This window comes from Nicotiana tabacum, chromosome 5 (genome assembly GCF_000715075.1).
Source record: "Nicotiana tabacum cultivar K326 chromosome 5, ASM71507v2, whole genome shotgun sequence".
In the NCBI taxonomy this organism is placed as follows: domain Eukaryota; kingdom Viridiplantae; phylum Streptophyta; class Magnoliopsida; order Solanales; family Solanaceae; genus Nicotiana; species Nicotiana tabacum.
The window spans coordinates 15971599-15987263 of NC_134084.1; the positions used below are offsets into that span (position 1 = coordinate 15971599).

General features: G+C 35.4%; 2 protein-coding genes across 2 annotated transcripts; one reads left to right on the top strand and one right to left on the bottom strand.

Annotated features, from left to right (window-relative positions):
- Positions 1–2124: 2124 nt before the first annotated feature.
- LOC107788906 (phytochrome-interacting ankyrin-repeat protein 1) lies at positions 2125–5910 on the bottom strand. Its single transcript, XM_016610645.2, has 3 exons — positions 4882–5910; positions 2809–2980; positions 2125–2704 (listed from the first exon to the last, which is right to left on the bottom strand). The coding sequence occupies exons 1-3, from the start codon at positions 5002–5004 to the stop codon at positions 2490–2492; spliced, it is 510 nt and encodes a 169-aa protein (XP_016466131.1). The 5' UTR covers positions 5005–5910; the 3' UTR covers positions 2125–2489.
- A 3447-nt stretch (positions 5911–9357) lies between these two features.
- On the top strand, positions 9358–15336 carry LOC107788901 (trihelix transcription factor GT-3b). The gene is made up of 2 exons (XM_016610637.2): positions 9358–9926; positions 14362–15336. The coding sequence occupies exons 1-2, from the start codon at positions 9576–9578 to the stop codon at positions 14989–14991; spliced, it is 981 nt and encodes a 326-aa protein (XP_016466123.2). The 5' UTR covers positions 9358–9575; the 3' UTR covers positions 14992–15336.
- The last annotated feature ends 329 nt before the right edge of the window (positions 15337–15665 follow it).

A 15665-nucleotide genomic window follows, 5' to 3' on the forward strand; every position in this document is an offset into this window, starting at 1 on the left:
TAGAAATTGCCATTATTTTATCTTTAAAGCAAAAATATCTATAAATATTTGCAACAGTGTTAGCTATAAACTTACCTGTGTGACGTGAATTAATTATTCTATACGCAATTATGCGTTTTTGCATTGTCCATTCCTCATCTATCCAATGACTTGTAACAATTAGATAATCACAATCATTACCACTTCTACCAATATCAGTAGTAATAGAAATCCGATTAGGTATATGAGTAAATAAATACCGCAAATATTGTTCATATTCATGTTTGAATTTATAAATATCACTCTTAACTGTTGCGCGAGGCCAACCTTTATAAGTAGGATTAAAAACTCTTCCAATATAATGAACCCAATTAGGATTAGAAGCAAAAGTATAAGGTAAGCACATAACAGTAATCATCTTTGCTAATTCTTCACGATCTCTATTTGGATCGTAATATAAAATACCTCCGGTGACAGTGTTAATTCCTGGTTGAACTAGATTTGAACCTGTACTAGGGTTAACCACAGAATCTACACTTGTCCCCTCTAGCTGCGCTTTCATTTGTAAAAATCTAGCCTTATCTCTAGGGTGTGTTTTTATGTGCCTAGTCAAACTACCCGTGCCGCTACGGTCTCCAGTATATTTATGCGACATTAATTTCTCACAAGTTTTACACTTAGCCTTATTTTGTTCTCTTACAAAAGTAAAAAAATTCAAACTAATGATGTTTCTAGGCGTTTAACAGGTTCTCTATTAAAAGTAGGAGTTTCTACAGGTGGGTCGGCCGGTGTATCAGTTGGGTTATTAAGAGGACTAGTAGGTGTATCATCTAAATAAAGGGCTTGGGTTTCATCATCATCCTCATTTTCCTCATTATTTTCTAAGATAGTTTCATTAAGATAAAGATCATTCATAATTTCATCATCTAATCTTTCACCTGGTGCAACATTATGGCAAAATTCACTATCGGTAAATTGAAAATAAGGGTGATCACTATCAAGAATTACGGAAGGAGGAGGACGTCTAGGTTGACGACTACTTTCAACTTGCTTATCTTTTCTAGGTCGGGGAGCCGGGGGAAGGGTAGTTGGTTGGCCACTACTTTCACCAGTTTTATCTTTTCCTTTACCAAACATTTTTTTCAAAGAAAATGTCATATTAATTATAATTATGCAATCTAAACCATACAAAAATATATTCTTAAAACGTAAGAGTTGAAACGAGTTTGCCGGATTGCCGAACAACTTCTTGAAAATTGAAAATCGTTGAACACTTGAAAACTTCAATTCAACAACTTCACAATTTTTCACGAAATTTCAACAATAAATTAAGTAATTGTAGTAGAGAGATTGAGAGATATTGATGAATAAAAATGAAAGAATGAGGGGGTATTTATAGTTGAGAAATGGGAAAAAGTGTAATTATATAAAGTTTGGGGTTAAAATAAAGTTTAGGGGCCAAATGGCCATTTTCTAAGCTACCAAACGGTCAAAAAAAGCCCCAAACGGCTACTTTTTAAATATGGCTGTTGGGCTGTTTTTTTAAAAAAAAAAAAATTAAATTATAGCCGTTAGGCCCGGACCAGGCCGGCCAGCCGGTCCCGGGCTCGTGGGCTTAGCAAAGAAGACCAGCCCGCCTCGGGCTTTAAGGGAGCGCTAGGACCGACCCACCAGGCCCATGAGGCCCGTTAAGACCGCGGGCCCGGTCCGGTTCAGGACCGGCCCACAGTGCAGCATTAGCAGAGGGGCATCGCCGTCGAATAAAATTTGACTAGATATTGGAGTGATTTTATTCGACTAGATATTGGAGTGAAAATCAAACGCCGACAATACAATAAAAGTCAACTTATCCCTAAATCGACCACTGCAGCTGTCTAAACTTTGATTCTTAGGGTGACAATCAACCAACAAACAACAACGGCCCAATGTATTCCCAAGTGGGATCTGGGCTGACAATCAACCAACATATATATATATATATATGTGTGTGTGTGTATCCTCAATAATAAAAAAGAGATGTTTCAAAAGAATGAAAGCATATGCAGTTCCATGGGAAAAAAAAGGTGAGAGCATATGCAAGTTATTTCCAAGGAAAACTAGTCTCCGGAATCCACTCAGAAAGCAGGAGATAAATTGCAGATCACCTTTGACAAGAACAGCTCAAACAGAAGATTGTTTAAAACTTGCACAAACACAGCTATAGCAGAATTTGTTCACCACCAAGAAATGTTGCGACATACAGACGGTGAACGCAATCACACAAACATCGATTGCTTCCTTACACTACTACGACACACGATTCACCATAACAACTCATGTGACTATCACCCCTACATAGTAGTCTACTAGGTAATACCAAACATGCAATCCAAACAAAGAAAGAAATCCAAAACACACAATCCAAAAGCGACTCTAGAGTTGACAGACAGACAATACTTAACACGGAGTAGATTATGTTGAGAGGAGTCCTGAACTCTACAACATCAACACTTTGAACCTGCAACTCCACCTCAGTTTTCCGAGCTGTAGGAAGCCTCACCAGATGATGAACTCTCTAGCTGAAGCAGCTTCATCTCCTCATAAGCCCATTCGAGACCAGGGCAATAGTGGAGTGGTGGATTGAACCTGGTGTCAGAGATGTCATCTGGCAGAAAAGCACCGTTTCTAATCAAGAATTTAATTGCTTTCTTCTTTCTCTCTTTAGCTGCATGATGAAGTGGAGTCCCTGAAACCAAACAAAGCAATATAAAGATAAACACTAAGGACTCTGAAAGGAAGAAAGAAAATCGCCTTTATGCCTTATTACTAAGAAATAAAACATGCACTTACATGCACATGCACCCTTGGCTCGAGCATCGATATCAGCACCTCTCTCAAGCAATTCATCCATAACTCGCACGTGACCTCCCTTAGCAGCAAGATGGAGTGGGGTCATACCATATGATTTAGGGCCCCCTGCCATCACATTTGCATCCATGCCTTCATTAAGAAGTCTTCTAACCTGTCCCAGAAGAAAAAGAAATACAATCATATAAAATACGAGACCTACACCAACGTGAAGATTGTGCATGACAGGATGCATGAAGAGAAAGAATCATTCTGTTACAGCACAGGAAACTTTACCAAAAAGAAAATGGAAACACACAAAAGTTTTGGAGAAAGAAAAGAATCTGTATCAGAGTTTTCTCCAAAAAGTATAGTATAGTATAGTACAGGACTGTGTTAACTTCACCAATTGAAAACTGTGAAGCAAATCCCTGACATTCTTAACTGTCATCGGAAATGCTTAGTAAGGCTGGGTTTGGCATAACAGAAATCCAATGTTGCGCTAAGATGGATTCATCTTTTAACCATACTCGGGTCAATATGAATAAACTGACTTCTTTTTCCTTCATAATTTGCCATGAAATAGGCAGGGGCAGATTTACCTTCGGCCAAGCAGTGTCCCGTGACACCGCTTCGCTGGAAAATTTTACTAAATACGTATACATATCAGTGTTATCAAAGGCGAAAGGCGCAAAAAAACTCTAAAGTCTGTTGGGACTTTAACCGCAAAGCGCAAATAAGCGTGGGCTTTAATGAAAAAAGGCGCAACTGGAGAAAAAGTAAAAATATGTATATGTAGTCTAAGACTAATAATTATAAGCATGGATAACAAATATATGGACAAAGAAATTGGAAAACATTTATGATAAAGTGAAATATCAATTGTTTAATGATGCCTTTTCAGGATTACACTCATTGGCAAGTAAAAGTATGCCTAAGAGCCTTGATGCAATACTAAAGCGCCCACAAAGCGAGGCAAAGCGCTCAACCTATTTTGAGCCTCGCTCCAGGGCTTAAGCGCGCTTTAAAAGCGCCTTTGACAACACTGATACATATATAATTAATATGCAAAAGGAACAAAATAAGTAAACATAGTATGACACTGCTTAGTCAATGTGGACTACTCGGGCCAACATTAAGGGGCTTCAATGATTGAGGTTAGGATCTGGAGTTCGAGCCTCAACCAATGCATTTTCCTTTTTTAAAGTTTTTGAGCTTCAACTGTTGAAACATATTAGAGGGTTGGGAAGTTTCGAACCCGTGACCTTCATCAAAACTTCAAAACATACGAGTCACCGAGCCAAAGCTGCTATTTATGAGTTATATTAGCATGCGTGAATTATGTCTATTGTTATGATCTAAACTATTCTTCTTTCTTTTTTTTTTTTTGCAATGTCGTTTCAAATTCATTTGTCCACTCTTTTAAACGTGACACCGCTTGTAATTCTTTTTGCATGCGCCACCGGAAATATGAGCACCTATCACAAATAAGTCGGCCATGAGTAGGTTGGTTGGGGGAACACGCTGCTTTGGAGGAGATATAAGACATTTGAACCAAATTGTTCTCAGTTTGTTACTACAGGGAAAATCTGTTTTTTTTTTTTTGGTGAAACAATTTACTTAATACCCCTTATTTTAATGTGTTGGCAAGGGTATTTCGATACAAAAGAAAAAAGGAGACAATGCTAACCTACATAGCTACATAATAGATTGACAAAATCCTGTACTAGCTGGGATCGGCCACACAAGTCCTCTATATAGAGGTTGACTATTTCTTCATTGGCCATCACCCTACCATAACCCTCCTCTTTAGTTAAGCCTACGATATATTCAAAGTGCTTCAATGTTGGACATTTTTCCTAAATTATCATCTCCACAAATAGTCTACTAACTAGGATGTATGCAATGATATCCACAAATCTTTCTAGTTCTGTTACTAAATCTCATTGATAGTATATTTAGCAAAATCTCTACACACTAATCGATTGTACAATAGCAAATTATAAATAACAGAAACGTTTCATCGATCAAATAAAAACTGAATTAATAATATCTGATACATAAAATATAAAGTACCTGTTTCAGGTCACCCTTCCGGGCAACAATGTGAAGAGGAGTCCAACCACGATCATCCGTATCGCCTGCAGTCATCTGCATTCTCCTCGACCGCCTAATTGAACCAACCCGATCCTCCTCCATTTTTCTCTTTCCGCCTTCTTACTAAACCAAGTTCCAGTGATCAAATTCTTATTGCCCCAAACAGAAACAAGTACCTAATGAAAGTAAACTCTTTTTCTTTTCTTTCTCACGGAATTTTTTTTCGAGAAAATCTTGAAAACCAATCAACAAGCCCAAAGATTGAACTTTTATCTCAGTTACTGAATGTTGATACCCAAAATCAAGACCCTTTACATAATTGAACCTAAAAGCACAACTCAAAATGATATTTTTCAAACAAGATTGATCTTTGTTTTTTTCAATTTCAAGAAAAAACAGAAAATCTTCAGTAAACAAGACCCAAAAGAACTGATAATTTGCTCAAACACCCTTCAATTTACATGATTGAGGGAAAAAGAACCCAAGAATTTGAAAGCCAATCAACAAGTCCAAAGACTGAATCTTAATACTCAAAATCAAGACCCTTTTACATAGTTGAACGCAAATCACAGGAAAACTAACAAATTTGAAGGAAAAATAGAATTTTTTTCCCAACAAGATTGATCTTTCTTCCAATTTCAAGAAAATCCCAGAAAAGTTATAAGGGGTTTAGCGAGAGGAATGATTAGCCAAGTTGTAAGGACTGAAAGGGTTCAAACCAGGGCCAAAAACACGGAGATTTGTAAGTTTGTTGAACACATACGATGAAGTGAAACGAAGAAAAGCAGAGATTATCATTATCAATTTAATAAACCACGCTACAAAAAAGTTTTTCCTAAATAGAATAGGAAAAGGGGAAATTAAATGAATCCTAGAGGAATTTGGAATGAGTTTGGAGGTTGCATATGTGTTGATATGGGAGTTGTAGTGTTTGATTTGGGAGTTGAAGGAATTGGGGAATTGCGGAGGAAGAAAGAAACCCTAGAATTTCAAAGGATGGTAGAGAATGGACGGTGTGGAATTTTGTTGGGAGTTTATATATGTAGTTAAATAAGTGCATTTTGTGGTCCCATGAAAATAAGATTTGATGCCTTATTAGTCCAAGTTCTATTTTGCTTCCAAAGGCTTCTTTATTTTGTCCAGGAGCTTTGTTTCACTTAAAAAAAAAAAAAAATCAAAATAAACTTGGCAAAAATAGATCCAACAACCAACATACCCAGAATGAAGTCCGTGGAGAATAATGTGCACGCAGACCTTGCCCTTATCTTATGGTAGATAGGTTATTTTCGATAGGCCATCGACTCAAGAAACATATAATCACAATAGTTTTAAAAAAAAAATAAGATAGTGGAGAAGCCATAAAAAAGGAAGCAATAATAACAACAAGATAATAAAATAACTAAAACAAAAGAAATAAAATATAGTAATACAAATCTAAAAAAGAAATACGAGAATAATACTAATACTATTTGGTATGGAAAAGAAATATGTTCGACTGCCGACTGACTTTCTATCCTAATTTTTGACCTCTATACCCTCCTATTAAGGATAAAAAAAAGGAATTAAATACTTTAATCATGAGTAGGACTTTATTTTAGTCAATTAAATCACATTCATTAATTTATAACTATGGCAAGTGTCTTTAATCTAAGCAGGAACTAAAGGAACTAAAAGACTAAAGAATAGAGGGGAGTTGGATCTCTTGTCCTCTGCTTAAAAGAATTTGAAATTGAGTTAAAAACTATTCAAATTTACGTGGAAGACGTGTATGAATTGTGGATAACATGTATACAAGGACAAAGCACAATCAATGAGAGCCACAATCTATTAAAACGTAGCTTTTGAAACCAATATAATCATATTCTTTTAGATATACCCATATTATATTGGTGTTAGTCATTCTCCTTCATAATTGAACTCCAGTATATTCATTAAAACTCTCACTGGAAAATTTAGAGAAACAACCTCGACATCGCAGCTATGAACATCTAGGAGACTATGATCCAAGAAGGGAAAAGATGAGTTCTTTTTGTTACATAAGTAAGAAACTTCAGCAACATATGATAAAAGAGAGGGGCGGGCCTAGAATTTTAATAATTCTTTTTCTTCTGTACAATTACGATTATCCTATCTTTTTCTTATTTGAATGAAGAAATTAAGACCAAATCTCTCTTTTCGGCCACAGCTAGCAGTTTGCTTTTTTACTTTCGAATACCAAAAAATAATTAAAAGAAGAGTAGAATATAGGACGTAAAAAAAGGCTCCTGATCTCTTCACTCTCCGAATTTTGATCCTCACATTTCTGGTGCCAAAGGCCTAAAGGAAGAATTCCAAAATAAAAAGAAAGTCACCTTTCCTGCCAATCTTTTGGTTCTATTCTAGTACTGATCGAGCAGTACAATTTTCAATTCTAATAGATTCTACTTCACTTACTTGCAAGAAAGAATTATTTGTCTTTGTTATCTTTTTACGGGCTTCTAAGAAAGAGATCTTACTCCCACATAAAGAAAACTTAAGAATAGTCATTAAAAGAGGTGACTGTGACCCTTTTTTGCCTTTTCAAGTTATGATATATAGAGATCATGTTGAAGAGTTAACTAAATAAGATATTTGGTTGAGATGTTTGTTCAGAAACTTGAAATAAACATGGTTGGAGGGTGTGTTCTTGAAGAAGTTTCAAATAGAATTCACATGTGAAGAGTGAATTACTATTATGGTGTTTCTAAAATGATTTATTCTTTCTTAAATTTCATGATAAAACACCTTCTTATATAATAAAGGAGAGAGTATCACATTTTATTTAATTTGTGGTATCAGGGGCGACCCTTCTATAAAGCAAGTAAAACAATGATTTTAGGCCCAAATTTGTAGGGACCCTATTTTTTGTTAGACCTAATAGGATATGTATAAATTTTTAAAAAATATATATGTGAAGTGAAAAAGTTTGATTTCTTTCTTTAACAAGTATAGAGAAGAAGTATTTGCAACTGCTATGATTTCTGCCACGAAAATTTCACTTGAAATGAATATTGAACCCGAATTTCGTAAGAAACGTATGATATATAGGAAGTAACAATTTGATGAGAATGTTAATAATAAAATTTCAAAATCTTTCGAAAAGTCTTTTGGAGTTGATTACTTTTTACATAGTAGATAAAGTTATTTTTGACTTCAAAATAGATTTGAACAATTTGAAATATATGAAAATATTTTTGGTTTTCTATTTAGCGGTAAAAATTAAGATCACTAGATGATAAATTTTTTTAAAAATACTGTTTTAATCTTGAATGTTCCTTAAAACATAATAGTCAATTCGATAGTGATGGTTTAGATTTATTTTTGCAATTAAAAATATTAAAAAAATATTACAATTAGAAGATAACAGTTTAATTGATACACTCGGTCAAATTAAAAGATTTGATTCTTTTCCCAATGCCTATATTACTTATGGAATAATGTTGAAGCCACCATGTATAGCTATATCTAGGGAACGAGATTCTAGTATCAAGCCCATCTTAAATGAAAATAATGGGGGTCATTGATGAATATGTAACGGCAGGCCATGTATCAATGTATGATGCATGTGTTAATGTATGATGCATGTATTGGGTGGTGTCAATTGTCATGTCTACATTAGGATCCTTTTTTTCCCTTCCTTTTAAACAAACTTTAGTAGGGGTGAGACGTAAATAGGAGAAAGGCGGTCGAAGTGAAAAGTTCTTTGGTAAGATTTGAATCGTACACCATGTAATTGTTTGTCCGTAAAATGATACATTTAAATTTATAGCGTGGTTATAGACAAACGAATCGATTTGATCTCAAAATGATAAATAAATTAAATAAAATGCAAGACTTACCGTTGAAATTGAGATTAAATTGCAGATAGCTTGGTTCCGGGATCAAAGCTTCCGAAGGCAGCAATAAAAATATGTTAGACAGAAAATAAAGTATTATTTAGCTTGGAATAATGTGTAGCATAAGTTTGTTCGAATTTCTATGTTCTACAATGGTTGTTGAAGCCACTATTTATAACTATACCTAGGGAACACTAGGGAACGAGGTTCTTGATATATGAATATCTAGACTTTTAAAATGTTAAATCTAGATCAATCAACTTTAAAAATTAACCAAACTAATTATTGAAAATAAAAAGTGTTTTCCGTCTCATTTGTCTAATGCTTTGGTGAACAAAACAGAGTAGTTATACTTGTGGAAAGTAATAAATATAGATAATAAAATAATTAAAATATGCACAAATTTACCTGAACACCACGAAAATTTTTATTTTGTGTCTCATACAACAAACACTAGTTTTATCTCACAGTTTTGTAGATCCAAATTTTGGTGGACCCAAAAATATAATATTGGGATTCATAAATTGGTAAGACAAAAAAAAAAAGAAAAAAACCTCACACAACTAATATAAGTTGGGTGAGACAAGCAATAAAACTTCTCGAACACCACTGTCATCATACAAAAATTTACCCTTCAAAAACCACCATTATTCTTTACTTGTCTGTCAAAAATGTTACTTTTAAAAAGAAAGTCAGTCTTCTAATTTTGACCCCAAAACTCTCTTTTTGGTTTATTCTACTTAAATAAACCAAAGTTACCAAACCCTTTACTCTTTCCCCCTCCAAAATTTTACAAAGGAAAAAAAAAGACCCCAAAAAATGTTTGGTGGAGGAGACAATGAAAACCTCGGACCATTTCCCCAACGTTTGATGTTTCCTAATCTCCCCCTCCACCTCCTTCCCGGCGCTTCAATATCCACCGCTACCGCCGCCGTCGCCGGAGACGATGAGTTTCCTAAGCGGGACGAGCGTGTTCCGCCGTGGAGTAATCAGGAAACTAGGGATTTCATAGCTATTAGGGGTGAGCTTGAAAGGGAGTTTTCTTCGGCCAAGCGAAGTAGTTGGAAGAATCTATGGGAGATGGTAGCTGCTAAGATGAAGGAGAGAGGGTATAGGAGAAGTGGAGAACAGTGTAAATCCAAGTGGAAGAATTTGGTCAATAGTTACAAGGTAATACATATATAATCCTTTCATTCCAATTTATGTGATGTAGTTTGAATTGGCGCAGAGCTTAAGAAATAAATGAAAGATTTTGAAACTTATGGTTTTAAACACATTACATTTGTGTAAGTACAAAACTTTTGAAACATGTTGTATTAAACATAAAATTTTAGTGACTATAAAAAAAATTCATAAAGTATAAAATGGGATGTGCAAAGTTAATTGTTTCTAAATATGGAAATGTCTCATTTTTTAAAACGGACTAATAAAGAAATAGTGTCTGAAATGTAAGGAGTACATGTCTTATGACTATGATAGTTCTTGGCATTATTTTATCTGTCCTGAAAAGAAATGATGGGTTTTGAAGTACAACAACGACAACAACAAGCTCAGTGTAATCCCTACTGGGAGGGTAGTGGGTACACAACCTTATTCCTACTTAACGAAGGTAGAGAGGCGGGTTTCGGAGTATGAAGTGAATATATTTAATTTTGGTGTGAATTTAGACATTTTCTTAATTTCTTTTATAAATTTTTTTATGAAGCTAAGTAAAATTACTATAAAGTACAAATTTTATAGTTAGAAGAATCTAAAGAATGTTTAAAATGGTCCTAGCTAAAGAGAATTGTTTCACTCCCAATTAGTAATAGTACCAAAAAGCATTCAAGGGTGTGGTTTAGTGATGGATGGAGTTAAAATGAAGACACAATGAGAGAACTAGAGTTTTAATCCCGCAAGAAATCTAGATGATTCTCCCATTCGCCTTAGCCTTATTGGGGGGCAGATTTATCCAGTACATTTACAGGAGGATGCAGGTACCCCGTGGAATAGTTGACTTGCGCATAAGCTGGACTGACCACTACAATTATAAAAAAACAAAAAGGTAGTATTACTGTAAACAAATTAGGATAGAGGGTGTATCTCATAAGTGCCAATGCAGTAAAAAATTCTTGTGTTGTTCGTTGTTTTTGATTGATTGATGCTGGTACCATTGTTCTTTAGAAGTAAAATTTTCTGAATTATGGGATTGTTAGAATGAATTGAGGTATAGTTAATAAGGTGAGACTTTCTGCATTGGTTCACGTATGTGTATTTTGGCAACTATGAAAACTTTGTTGAATATAAACCAATTCTTAGAGTAATAGCTGCAGTCCTCACATTTTTACAGCTAGTTATCCAGTACGTTACTCGTAGGATGATGCAGGTACCCCGTGGCATAGTTGAGTTGCGTGTACGCTGGACTAACCACTACAATTATTTAAAAAAAAGAAGGTAGTATTGATGTAAAGAATTTTTTTTTTTGATAAGGTAAGTTTATTGGTGTAAAGAAATTAGGATAGAGTAAGTATCTTCTAAGTGCAAATAAAGTAAAAATTACCTGCCTTGTGCGTTCTTTTATCGTTACTGATAATATGGTTAGAAGTAAAATGATCTGAATTATCGGATTGTTAGAATGGATTGAGAATATAGTAGTAAGGTGATGCTTGGTTCATGTATGTGTATTCTGGCAACTGTGAAAACTTTTATTGAATAAATAACAAAAATTTAGAGTAATATCTGCAGTCCTTAAAATTTACTGCCAGTTATCTGCATTGCATTTGTGGTGGCTTTGAACTTGTATTTGAGAGTTGGAGGAGAACCATGAGATTTTTAGGTTCAAATGCTAGCGGAGGCAAAAATCCTAGATGATTCTTCCTATCTGCCTAAGCCTTGGTGCACAGAGCTACCCCGTATCTATGCTGGTGGGAGGTAGCAGGTACCTGGTGAAATTGTCAAGGTGCACGCAAGTTGCCTAGGTAGCACCAATTTTTGTAAAAAAAGTGTGATATTGAAGCTGAAGTTACTAATGCTGAGTAAATTATTACTTCCCCTTACCCATTTTATATGTTGATATTTAACTAGGTACGAGATATCGGGCGTTAATTCAAATTATATGTTATATTAGAAGTAGTAGAAAAAATGTAGAATACCTGAATAGGTAAATTGAGAGAGAAACATCACATCAAAGTTTAATAAATCAAATCATTGAAAGTTGAGAAAGCTGCATAAAATAGAATGGTGTCAAATATATTGGGACATTTCAAAATGAAAAGTACAACAACTACAACGACCCAGTGAAATTCCACTAGTGTTGTTTGGGGAGAGTAATGTGTACGCAGACCTTACCCCTACCCCGAGGGGTAGAGAGGCTGTTTCTGAAAGACCCTCGGCTCAAGATATAAATTGAGGCGAATGTACTTTTATCTTTTAGATATCTAGAGTTATTGATTTCTAGATATTGAGGATTTTTTAAAGGTAGCTGTTGATAGCTTCGCAGATTATATCTCCCTATTTCATCTGGGAGATATAATGTGATTGTTAGAAACAATTCATTCTTGGTGGTGTTTGGTTTTGGCCTTTGGGTGGATTGTTTGGACAGTTGCTGGTTTTTACTAGATCCAGAATTGGAATTTGTGGACCAGTATTTGTTGCATGTCATGTGTGAAGATTTGTTATTGAGGTTTCCGTTTGGAGGATATAACAAATTGAGAGATGTTTTAACAAATAAAATTGCCTATCATATGTGCACATTCCGATTCTGATTGAAATTTTCTTAGATGTCACCTGGAGTAGCATACCGTGGAAGGATAAGTGAGTGTCAGTGATGTATTCTTGTAATTGACTCTGAATTTGCAATAAGATCTGAAATCTTGTGTCAAAACTGCTTTTCTGGAGAGGAGAGGGGGTGTTGGACTTTTGGGGAAAAGAGGAGTTATTCAGTGAAACACTTTCTCCAAAGGAAAATCTCATTTGTTTCTTAGCTGGTAGTCAAGGTTGGCGCTGTTGCTAAGTAAATAAAGTATCAGGACAGAGCAAACTTCATGGTTCCCTTTGATGTACAATCAAATAGGAGACACTTGCTCTAGAGGGTGTTTTGGTAAGCTTATAAGTTAGTCAAATTAGCTTATAAGCACTTTTTAACTTATCTGCGCATTTGGTAAGCACCTAAAGTGCAAGTGCTTATAAGCCAAAATCAGTCAATAGCCATAAGTTGGTTACCCTCATACATAGGTTTTTATTCGGGCTCACTATTTTTAATAATATTTCACCAACTTATATGTTGACCTGTGGAAAAAGAAATCTGTTAACTTGCTCTGCAAATTCAGCCAAGACACAATCATCTCTCTCCCCAGGGAGGGTAAAGATATTATAACAGCAAACAACAACATCAAAGTTCTCCTCATGCATTTCCATTTTTTAAAAGAATGAGCTTCTAGTAAGCATGAAACTAGTCAAATTGAGAACTAATCAAGAGCATGAGCTATGCCTTCTGTGTAGATATCAGCTACATCCCTTTCCCGGTTGAAAAGGAGCAAGTAAATATTTTCTACTATCCTTCTAACTTTATGGAACAACTTGAATGGTAGGATAAATATTTCGCTAGAGAAGCAAATCACTAAGCCCTCCCCCGCTTTGAACAAAAGAAGGTGCAAATCTAACTTTAGTAGTATGAAAAGGAAAGTAAAGGAGAATAAAAGCCCGTTCGGACAACATATCATCATTAATCTAAGAGCCCGTTTGGTTTAGCTGATTAAAAGTAGCTGATAAGCATTAAGTGCGAAAGAGTACTTTTTGTGATGAAACTGATTTTATAACTAAGTAATTACGTGCTTAGGTAGAAGTGATAAAATTGAAAATCAGCAGTTCATGTGTTTGGTTAGAAAATGCTGATAAGCAATTTTTCTCTTAAAATGTCTAATAAGTCCTTAACGTTATTTACAAAAATTATAAATTAGAAAGTATCTATAGAAGGAGAAGAACAAACGACAAATATAGAGTTGACAGGGAGTTGGGAGTTCTATTTTGGGAAGAGTACTTTGAGAATTAGAAAAAAAATATTAGGGCTAAAATAGGAAAATACATGGTCAAAGTAAGTGGTTATAAGCCGAAAAGTTATATGTATGGACTATGAAGTTGTTTTTGCTTAAGGGGCTGCTTGAATCTTGGAGGCCTCTTCTTGCAGCCAATTCAAACACCCTCTAAGGTTATCGCTAAGATCCACTATCATCATATTCTGTTTTTAGAAGGAAGTCTAGTCTATATCTGCCATACATCTATCCATGGTTTCCATAAGTCACAGAGAAAACGTGGCGCTTGGTCATGTATGTAATTCACTCCTATTAGTACATGTCCAAAATATATAGCGCCTTCACAGCTTTATAACATGTCACTTTGTGTTTATAAATTCATTAACTATTGAAATTCAACTATCCAGGAGTCTCTCTAGTTATAAACAAGAGCTTTCCTTGTGCATCTTACCGACGAGGTTATCTCATTATCTAATGAACTGAAAAGCTGCAAAAGAAGAAAGAGAGAAAGTTACCCTTCTTATGTCTTGTTGCTCCGGAGAAACTTGCATTTTTCCTTTGGATTTTGTTTTAATGGAAGCTCTAAACCTTCACAGGGCAAGGAATCATCTGATCCAGATAATGGCGGACAATTTCAATTTTTTGATGAGCTACATGCACTTTTTACAGCAAGTACAAATAACGTACATCAACTACAGCTCGAATCTGAGGCTGGTTCCCAACAGGAAAGAAAGAGGCCTCGGAGAAGAATTAGAGATCAATCGTCAGAGGAAGTCTCAGAAGATGATGAAGGTTATGCCTGTGAGAGTGATGAAGTAAAATTGGCAAAAAGCAGCATCGCTCCCAAAAAGAAAATTGAAAAAGAAAAGCGACCGAGAACAAACAACGCAGTGAAACCTTCAAGACAACCCAGCTTAGGAAGTACTAACACTACTGGTAGAACTGTTGAAAATATTCAAGAAATCCTCAAAGATTTCTTTCAGCAGCAACTGAGGATCGAGATGCAATGGAGAGAGACAATGGAGAAGCGTGCTCGTGAAAGAGAAGTATTTGAGCAGGAATGGCGGTCGTCAATGGAGAAGCTTGAAAGGGATAGGATGATGATTGAACAGGCTTGGAGGGAGAGGGAGGAGCAAAGGAGAATGAGAGAGGAGAGCCGAGCTGAAAGGAGGGATGCCCTGTTGACAACACTTTTGAACAAACTCATCGGTGAAAATCATCCTTGAGATGATTCATTTTGCTCATGTTATGTATTAGATACAATGAGGAATTTTCTGTTTTGCTGGTTTATAGTAGAAGAATTAGGTAGGTTACAAAATATTTGAAGAATTAAGAGTTTGGCTTATATAGAAGTAGGAATTTCCATTCTCAGATAGATATGCAGGCTTCATGATACCTGTTCATGCTTTCTTTCTTGTAAATATTTACAGGAGGAGTTAATTAGCTAAGCTGAATTTGGTGTGGATGAAAGGGTTGGCTTTGTGCTTTGGAGAAGAGTGAATTGTTTGTACTTTGATCAAAATCATTGGTTTATTGTAAAGAACTCACAGTATTAGAATCTAGACATTTAACAATGCTATGTTTTCAAGCTTTCAAACATGGAGTGGAATTATATGTTTTGTTGTTATATGTATTGAAAGCTGCACTTTCCTATCCCAATATGGTTGTCCTGAGCCACATTGAAAAATAATAGCTATGGCTGAGAAAAGTTGATCAAATAATATTAAACAAAAAACAAATTGAATTAAAGGGTTATTAGGGCACCTCGGTGCACTAAGCTCCTGCTATGCGCGGGGTCGGGGAAGGGTTAAACCACAAGGGTATATTGTACGCAACCTTAACTCGCATTTCTGCAAGAGGTTGTTTTCACGGCTCGAACCCGTGACCTCCTGGTCATATG

Excerpts from the sequence above, each read along its gene's own strand:
- LOC107788906 (XM_016610645.2), bottom strand. The coding sequence starts at position 5,004 with ATGGAGGAGGATCGGGTTGGTTCAATTAGGCGGTCGAGGAGAATGCAG. Across the intron at positions 2,981-4,881 it reads GGAAGGGTGACCTGAAACAG|GTTAGAAGACTTCTTAATGA; the intron begins GTACTTTATATT and ends CTTCTGGGACAG. Across the intron at positions 2,705-2,808 it reads AGCCAAGGGTGCATGTGCAT|GGACTCCACTTCATCATGCA; the intron begins GTAAGTGCATGT and ends GTTTGGTTTCAG.
- LOC107788901 (XM_016610637.2), top strand. The coding sequence starts at position 9,576 with ATGTTTGGTGGAGGAGACAATGAAAACCTCGGACCATTTCCCCAACGT. Across the intron at positions 9,927-14,361 it reads ATTTGGTCAATAGTTACAAG|GGCAAGGAATCATCTGATCC; the intron begins GTAATACATATA and ends AAACCTTCACAG.